General features: G+C 42.1%; 1 protein-coding gene across 1 annotated transcript; it reads left to right on the top strand.

The window, feature by feature from the left end:
* Positions 1-2,124: 2,124 nt before the first annotated feature.
* On the top strand, positions 2,125-7,905 carry LOC134431540 (uncharacterized). Its single transcript, XM_063179536.1, has 3 exons — positions 2,125-2,277; positions 5,533-7,379; positions 7,891-7,905. Exons 2-3 carry the CDS (start codon positions 5,688-5,690, stop codon positions 7,903-7,905), a joined length of 1,707 nt encoding a protein of 568 aa, XP_063035606.1. The 5' UTR covers positions 2,125-2,277; positions 5,533-5,687.
* Positions 7,906-9,625: the final 1,720 nt, after the last annotated feature.

A 9,625-nucleotide genomic window follows, 5' to 3' on the forward strand; every position in this document is an offset into this window, starting at 1 on the left:
GTCACAACGGACTTGTGGCTTTTACCAGAGCCATCAGTGAAGAGAGTCACAGCATGTAAAGGTTCTTCACTTAATTTAGGTTTTTCTCTGAAACTCAATTTTGCTTGCAGTAGTTTGTGAGCTGGATAGTGTATGGAACAAACACCTGGAAAACCTAAGAATGCATATTGTAAATCATCAGAATTTTGCATTGCCCAATTGAAATAATCATTTTTCAATGGCAAATAGATAACTGAACATTCTTGACCTGCCAAAGTTAACAATCTGGTTCTAGCCTTAATTATAATGTATGCAATCATTTCTAAAACTGAGCAAATGGTCTTTGAAAACCTGTAGGGAGGAAAAACCCATTCCATTATTAACAAAGGATCTTGTTCTGTGGCATCCCACTGGAAAATGAGACCACAAAGCTGCATCTTCTCTCCTAAGATTGCAAGAAAGAAAGAATTTTCAGGAACGCAGCGATGAGCTTGTCTTTTTTGAAGAGCTTCTGTGACTTTGTCGAGAGCAGCACGAGCTTCAGGGGTTAAAGTTCTTGGCGAAGTGATGTCGCAACTTCCTCTCAGCAAATGGAAGAGCGGACTCAGTTCATCATTGGTGATTCCCAGCATCGGTCTGACCCAGTTGATTTCTCCTAGAAGTTGTTGTAACTCTTGTAGGTTGTTGACTCTGGTTCGGATCTGAATTTTCTGTGGTATTATTGTCGTCTTCCATCGTCTTCCATCATCTTCCATCCCAGGTACTTCTAAGGTGAAACTTGTTGAATTTTCGTTGCAGAGATTTCAAGTCCAGCTTTTTGAATTTCAGCAACAACACAGTCGCGAGTTTCTTCCATCTCTTCCTTTCAAAGGACTCCACCCTTAAAGCCAATTTTTCTTTCTCTGTATCTATAGATTGACAAACACCATGAAGCCATTTATTATAATGGCTAATAGCTTCTGAAAATAAAAGAATTAAAAGATACTCAAAAATATATCAAGGGAATAGCAGCAGTTAATAAATAACCTAAAAACACACTTTCAGGAAGACTTTTGATCAGATATTTAGATAAGGCAATGTAAAAAACACTCTCAATATTTGGATAAGGTAGTTTAAAATACACACACAGAAGAAACTTTGGAATTAGAGTATTTGAAGAAACAGTAGTGGAAGCCAATAAGTTAAAGTGACCTGCCAAGCCGCTAGGATCAAGCCAAGTACAACAGTAACTTCAGCCAAGCCATGGAAAAACATGCCAAAGATAACAGGAAGAAGTCCAAATTAGGAAGAGCTTAAAATTTAACTAAGGAAAACCAGGAATTCCCGGAAGACCCCGCCTGCCTATGAATATGCATGTAATAAATGATGTAATCCTTGTTTAGAATTGTATAAAAACCCGCTTTTGCTGTACATAATTCAGAAATCCATTTTGTGATTTCTCCGACGCATCGTAATAAAATACCTCCTGCTTATCTGACTTAGACTGAGTCTCTTAAGCAGTTATTCTCGCCTTTTGGGTCAAAATTCGGCATCATTTTCTGGCACCCCAGATGGGACCAGACAGGAGATCCAGGCCTTGAGGGGTCCTCCCCTAGCCGGGTCCGGGGTCGGGACCCTCTGGCGCCCCTGACTAACTTTTGTCAGAAGAGACTCCCCCCCGGACCAGTGCTTTCGGTGGACAAAGAGTACCCTGCATCTCCTGCTCCAATTAAGAGGTATTTTAATTGTTTATTGGTTTTGGGATAAAGCGCTTTGTTGGGAACGGGGGTCAGATGTGACTGCCCGATGGGAAAGCTGGGGGACGCCCCGGTAAAAGAATCCCTACTGGGTTAGACTCCCAGAAATAGAAACGCAGGTTAAAGTCCTGCGACTGGGTTAGAGTCCCAGTTACTGGGTTAGAGTCCCAGCATTTGGTTTGAAGGAGTGCTTGTTTATCTTGGTATCTTTGGTCTGTTTTTTACTGTGTGGGAAACTGTTTTCAATATTGTATTTAATGTTATAATACTGTGGATTAAGGGTTAAGAACTAAGATTGCTCTCTGAGAGGTCTGTCAGCCGGTGATCTTTTTGTATGTGTCTGTTGCAAAATCTTACAGGAAACATCTTGTCGCTCTCTCTGTCATCTTTTAGAAGAGAATAAGTTGATAGACGTCTGGGAAGAAATTTGTCACCCCCCTGCAACTGTTATACTGTCTACAGTTGTGATTGCATGAGTGTGGCAAACCGGTATCTCGCGGTCAGTAGGCGACCTCTCGTGACCAAACCTGGTAAAACAGTCCGTTCTGATATAGACTAAAAGGTAGGAACTATTTCGTAAAGGTGTGGGTATGAGTGAGAGTGAATGAGACGCAGCATCGCTGCGAAGCGAGAGGGAGTCCCACTCCGCATTTCCTGTTCTTCGCGAGAAGCCAGGTCGGAAAAGGACGAAGCGATTGCAGATTGTGTGTATGAAGTGTTAAAATAAATTAGTAACAGTACATGCGAGACAACAGAGACTGATCTGGTTAGACACAGGGAATAGCAATGGGAGGCCAACAGAGTAAGGACATAAATATGAAAACCCCCTTAGGATGTATCCTAAAGCACTGGAAGGACTTGGGAGGGATCCCGGGGGGAAACATAAGTAAAAAGGCACTCCTTAAATATTGTACACAGTGGTGGCCGTTGTACAAGTTAGATGACAATGAGAAATGGCCGCCGGAGGGAACAACTAATTATAACACTATTTTGCAATTGATGCTTTTCCTCCGCCGACTTAATAAATGGGACGAAGTAATGTATGCTGACATGTTCTTTACCCTAAGAAATAAACCGGAGTGGCAAAGAGAGTGCGGGGTAAACGTAGCACCTCAGGACCCCTTAGTACTAGCCCTGGAAAAAGATAAGAAAGGTTCAAAGCCTAAAGAACGTTGCTGTGATGCATGTAGCATTGGGCAACAATGTCTTAAATTAACAAGAAGGGATAGTGGAAAGGAGAGCAAAATAAGCCTATGGGAATACCATCCATTCGCCCCAGGACGGGAAGGGCCTCTTCCCAGGCCAAAGGAGGAACAAGGGGACCCTAGCCCATTAAAGGAGCTGGAACGATGGTGGAAATCTAAGTTTGGGCACAGCCCTCAGAAATTAGACAACACTTGGGAGGAGGATAGTCCATTAAAATCGGGGATTGACAAGAGGGAAAGCAGTCCACAGGGACCAGATAGTCCACAGGGGTCGGGGAGCTACAGGGATGCTGACAGCCCACCCAGACTAGAAGTTGAGAGGGAAGAAGGCAGTCCACATGAAGCAGAGAGTCGAGGGGAAACACGCAGCCTGCCCGAACTAAGTCCATATGGGGATAGTAGCACACCCAGGAATGGGGGTTTTAGAAAATCAGGTACCTGTAGAATAGAAACCAGCACACCGAGGACTGGGGATAAAAGTAACTCACTAGGAGGCGATGTCTCTAAGCTGAAGTATAGTGAGAAGAATGACAATGAGATATGCGAAAGGGAGGCAGAGAACAACTCACAGAAGCTGAATATAGTAATTCAGATAGAGGATAAGAGAGATGGAAGGGGAACAGAAGATGAGGACAGTAGCCCGGAACAGGATAGGCGCCGGCAGATGCGGGAAGAAAGGCGACAAATGCAGAGTGAGAGGCGGTTGGACTGTGTAAACCATGCTAGGGGAGTAATAGGAAAAGAATTAACAGGAATAGAAGGTGAAGATGAAGAACAGGGAAAGGGAAAGAGAAAGGAGAAGAGAAAGAATAGGGAAGACATTGAGGCAAAGGAGGAAGATCCCGGGGAAGGGACCAGTCATTCGTATTATACCAGATCTGTGGCACAGAGGGAAGCAAAGCAAAAAGAAGGGAATCATACAATAGCTCCTCTCCGACAACTTATGCCAATGGTAGGAGAAAGGACTAGGGTAAAGGTGCCGTTCTCCACGAGTGATCTGAACAATTGGAGGGATGAGGCAAGGAATTTCAGGAGGAATCCAGAGGGAGTAGCGAAGAGGTTTGAATTAATGGCAAAGAATTTAGATATTGATTGGGAAGATATAGAGGTGATGCTGTCAGAATTGACAGATACAGAAAGGGAACTCGTATTGGAAACAGGAAAACGACATGCTCAAGTATTATCAGGGAGACTAGAAGATAATTTCCCCAGCAGTAAACCAGAATGGGACCTGGGCAACGAAGAGCACTATCGACGACTGGTGCAGTATAGAAAGCTGATAGCGATGGGCTTGCGTAACGCGATCCCTAAGGCTATCAATTGGTCAATGCTATATGACATTAGGCAGGGAAAGGATGAGACCCCGTCAGAGTTTTTGGATAGACTTAGAGCAGCCATGAGACAATACACACCCCTGGACCCAGCAACGGAAGAAGGGAAACAGCACTTGCTAGGGTTGATGATGGGACAGAGTAACCCAGACATCAGGAAGAAATTACAAAAGCTTGAACATCCAGCAAATAAAAACCTGGAGACGTTGCTGAATGAGGCATGGAAAGTATATAATAATAGAGAAATAGAGGAAAAGAAAAAGGAAGATAAGAGGCTAGCTCGAGTAGTGGCTGTAGCAGTAGCAGCTGGATACTGATATCAAGCCAGAATACCAGGAATCTGATCACAGATGGATCCAAAGGAATAAAGGTAAACTGTTAGACAGTGGATGGGGACAATTAGAGACAGGACAATTGATAATACCAGGGAACCTAATGTGGCAGATTGTGAAAACGGAGCATGAAAAGGCCCATTGGGGCCTAGATCCACTTTACCAACATTTGTGAGCTAGGATAGCAGGACCAAAATTATTTACTACTGTAAAACACGTTACATCCCAGTGCGAGCGGTGTCTGAGAAATAACCCGAATACGGGAACCAAGGTACACCAAGGAGCCATAAATCGAGGTAAATTTCCAGGTGAAGTATGGCAAATTGATTTTTCTGAACTCCCAAGAAAAGGGGGGTTTCGATATTTGTTGGTATTAACTGATACATTTTCTGGGTGGCCTGAAGCATTCCCTTGTAGGACAAATAAGGAAAGAGAGGTGACTAAAGTACTGTTGAATGAAATTATTCCACGGTTTGGGGTACCGAAAAGCATTTCTTCGGATAGAGGTACACATTTCTGTGCAAAAGTGGTGAGAGCAATAAGCAAAGCATTACAAATCAAATGGCAACTACACACACCTTATCGTCCACAGGCCAGTGGGCAAGTGGAAAAGATGAATCATCTCATCAAACAGCAAATTGCCAAAATATGCCAGGAGACTAATTTGCAGTGGTATCAGGCTTTGCCTATTGCTCTGCTCAGACTGAGAGTCAAACCAAGATCAAAAGAAAAGTTAAGTCCATTTGAAATTCTGTATGGTAGACCCTATGCTATGCAAGTTGTAAATGGGGACGCTATAGACCAAATCGGTAATCAGTACATTTATGATTATATAATTACGGTGGGGAAACAGTTCGATAAGAATGCTACTGTGGTGATAGGACACCAACCTAAACAACCTGATTGTAAGTTGCATCCGTTTAATCCCGGCGATTGGGTGTATGTTAAGAATCTTTTAGGAAAACCCCTACAAGAAAAGTGGGAGGGACCTTTCCAAGTGCTGCTGACTACCTTCACCGCGGTTCGGATCAAGGAGCGACCTACGTGGATCCATTACTCACGAGTCAAGAAAGCTCCGGAGAATAAACAAGAGGAGCAGACATCATGATCCTGACTTCACCGCAGATCTTCACAACCCTGATCATTGGACTAATGATAAGTATAGTTCTTCCCCAAGGCTCTGTCTCAATAGACCCATGGTCTAATGCACACCAGTGTATCCACCCGGAGTTGGAAACGGGACCGAAGGGGCCCTACTTTGAGGTGTATGCCTTACGTAACAATCAGCCATATGCGAGTAAAGTATGGGATCAGCCCTCCATGGTAGCGTACGAGGGAGACCAAATTCAAGTCGGGTGTCGAGAGCTTGACCCAATAGAAGGAAAAACAAGGCGGCTGGTATTAACAATTCAACCCTTGATGGCAGCCTCTGAACACAACTTAATCACCTTTAGTCCAGTGAAAATGGGGAAACCCACTGTCTGGATTCAGCAAAAGGGCCCAATTTCATGCCAGTGGAGTGACTTCAGGGGAGATCCACCCGGATCACAACCCCGAAATTCAGTAGTTTTTAGAGAAGATCCGCTTGGGGAAATACATCCTGAAAACATAACCCTTGACTTACACCCTCTTCTCTTTTCTGCGGGAAAGATTGTAGCATCTAATGGTCCTGAGGAAGGGAAAGCACAGTGTGAGATGGCATTTAGATTGGAACAGTCGATGACGTTCACATGTGAAAGGGAGCTGAAAGCCCTGGAAATGGGTTTTGGCTTCCCTAAGCGTGCTGTCGCATATAAGGTAGCATTACCGGAAGACGTGATTCCATTGTATCCAGATCTAGACTTGCCCCAAGAAACCACTCCACCGGTGGTATGTAAAGTAGTACATAACCTAACCTTTATAGGGCCTCAGGTGATAAGAAAATCTAACGAACAAAAATTATTGTTAGACCCCACTTATTCCCTGAAAAAGGTGCAGATGAACTTCCACACCGATATTACGTATTTGCAGAAGGATTGCCAACCGTTTATAAAGCAAAGCCTTAAGGGATGGAATGCATGGCTAGCAACAAGGTCTCATCATAGAAGAGCACAAAGAGATTTGAGTGGGTGGATTGGCACTGGATTTGGTATATTAAACACGATAGATCAAGAAGTATTAGTGAATAAATTAAGTACCGTCACGTCGAACTTAGGAAAACTAAAAATGCCCCTCAGTTCATCCATGCTTACATTAGCAGAAACACAATCGCTAGTAGCAAAATTGCTAACCATGGTAGCAAACCACACTGAAGAGGATTTTTTGAAGTTCGCTAACTATACAGGGGAACTTAGCAAGGAAATTGCATTAGCTATCCAGTGCCCTCAGACACAACAATGGGTACAATCAGTAGCGGCAGGAATACTGAGAGAAGGAACGTCAGGTATATTACCTCAGGAAATAAGAGAAACAATATTAAAGGATGATCATACTACACAATTTGAGAAGGACCACCAAGCCTGGTGGCAATTAGTAAATTTCACTTATGAGCCTCAACAGGAACACATCGAAGCCTATGTCCTTACCATTAGTGCAGCAGAGGAAAGAGCTATCTTTCCTATCCTCACTCTAGGGACAATACATCAAGATGTTATTGTCAGGCCAATAGACCATAATGTCTGGGCTAGTTATGATAATACCAAAAATAGGTGGCAATCGGTTAGCACAGAAGCATGTATTCCTAGAGGACAATTAGACTATGTTTGTGAAAACGCTGTAGTAGAAGCAGAAGATCTATGCTTAGATGCCGAGAACAGTGTATGTACCTTTGAAATGCTTCCGCATAATAAAACACAATCACAAGTTTATTATATAGGGAATGGGTGCGCTTGCGTGAGGACAGCTTGTGACAATGTCACCATAGATAATTGCCAAGAAAAGACTAATAATACTAACTTCTGTGTATGCAACTTCACCAAGATAGTAGGTTGTGATTTTCATTATACTGTCCCAATAACTACTCAACAGCTAATTAACGCAGATTTCGACCTATATCAAGAGATACCGAAATTACAAATAGGGATGGACATCGAAGTTCTTAAAGCAATGCTCACACATCCTAAAGTAAAGGAATTGATACAAAAGGTAAATCAAACAACAAAACGAATGGTATGGCAGGTAGAACATAATTCAGAAAAAATAAAGAATGTCCTGACTAAAGTAGAACAAGTAGGCCAGCATCATTGGTGGGATATCTTTGTGGGATACTCCCCAACAGCTATACAAGTCTTTAACTATTTGGTGCACCCAATGCTGATAATAATCATAGTTCTGTTACTATTAACTCTCACAAATATTTGTACGTGGTGGCGACTGAGAATCATAATGAAAAGAACCCAAATGATCTGGGCTATGGTACGAGCATATCAGCGCCCTACAGGGTTAGAATTTGACGAAAGAATTCGTAGGTTATAAGAAAAGGGGGGAAATGAAGCCATTTATTATAATGGCTAATAGCTTCTGAAAAAAAAAGAATTAAAAGATACTCAAAAATATATCAAGGGAATAGCAGCAGTTAATAAATAACCTAAAAACACACTTTCAGGAAGACCTTTGATCAGATATTTAGATAAGGCAATGTAAAAAACACTCTCAATATTTGGATAAGGTAGTCTAAAATACACACACAGAAGAAACTTTGGAATTAGAGTATTTGAAGAAACAGAAGTGGAAGCCAATAAGTTAAAGTGACCTGCCAAGCCGCTAGGATCAAGCCAAGTACAACAGTAACTTCAGCCAAGCCATGGAAAAACATGCCAAAGATAACAGGAAGAAGTCCAAATTAGGAAGAGCTTAAAATTTAACTAAGGAAAACCAGGAATTCCCGGAAGACCCCGCCTGCCTATGAATATGCGTGTAATAAATGATGTAATCCTTGTTTAGAATTGTATAAAAACCCGCTTTTGCTGTACATAATTCAGAAATCCATTTTGTGATTTCTCTGACGCGTCGTAATAAAATACCTCCTGCTTATCTGACTTAGACTGAGTCTCTTAAGCAGTTATTCTCGCCTTTTGGGGCAAAATTCGGCATCAACCAGAACAACCATGTTTTTGCTTAACTGAAAAAGAGTTCCCCGGAACCACAATTTCCCGAGTGGAAGCAGCCACCTCAGCCTCCACCCCAGGCCCAACAGAATCCAATTCAGGTTTCAGTGTCCCTGCACAAACAATTTTAGGAAGTACAGTCACTTTTTCATTTCCATCTTTTACACACTTTGTTCCATCCCCCTTACAAGAGTCACATATTTTTACATTAACAGAACAACGCAAAGAAAAGTCCAAAAGAGTCTCATTTTTTCCCAGAGAGAGAGAAGAAAGATTTTGGTCAACAGAGTTCAAAGCAATACTTTCAGCATTTGCAACAACACTTGTAACATTCTCCGATACTCACACAGTCTCCGGTTTACTGGAATTTAATGAGACAGAACCAGAAGCTTTGTTTTCTGAGTCCAAGTTGATCTTATTATTATCCGTTTGTTTAAAACAGCGCTCCAACAGCGCTCTACAAACCGGCATAAGTTCTCTTAAGCTTTCATCTTTTTTGAGAGAGACTAGTTTATAGATTCTCCAGTTTATCTGATCCCAAAAATGAAAAGTAAAAGCAGACTGCAGATTTAAATCTTGCGTATTCGCTTTAACCCAGATAAGTAAGTTTTTAAGCTCAGTTTTTGAAATTTCAGAGTGACCTTTTTCTTGTAACATTGTCTCTAAATGATGAAAAACATCCCATTCAACTTTTGATAAATTCGTTCCCATTTTTGTGTTCTTTTAATAATTTTCTTTTTCTCTATTTTGCCTCCCAACATCACCCAAGCGCTCTCCCGAGATAAGTTACTTATAATTTTCTTGGCTTCGGCGAGAGAGATGATACAGTGTGCTCCTTGTTAACACTTGGGTCTCTGCAGCTGGTACTTCTACAATTTTTTTCTTTTTCTTCTATTCTACGTTCTCACACGAGGCACCAATATGCGGGGGACGGGACAGGTATAAGTCCAATAGTGT

Source organism: Melospiza melodia, chromosome W, assembly GCF_035770615.1.
Source record: "Melospiza melodia melodia isolate bMelMel2 chromosome W, bMelMel2.pri, whole genome shotgun sequence".
NCBI classification, from domain to species: Eukaryota; Metazoa; Chordata; class Aves; order Passeriformes; family Passerellidae; genus Melospiza; species Melospiza melodia.

Bases quoted from the DNA above. Each gene is read 5' to 3' on its own strand.
- LOC134431540 (XM_063179536.1), top strand. From the start codon at position 5,688: ATGATCCTGACTTCACCGCAGATCTTCACAACCCTGATCATTGGACTA.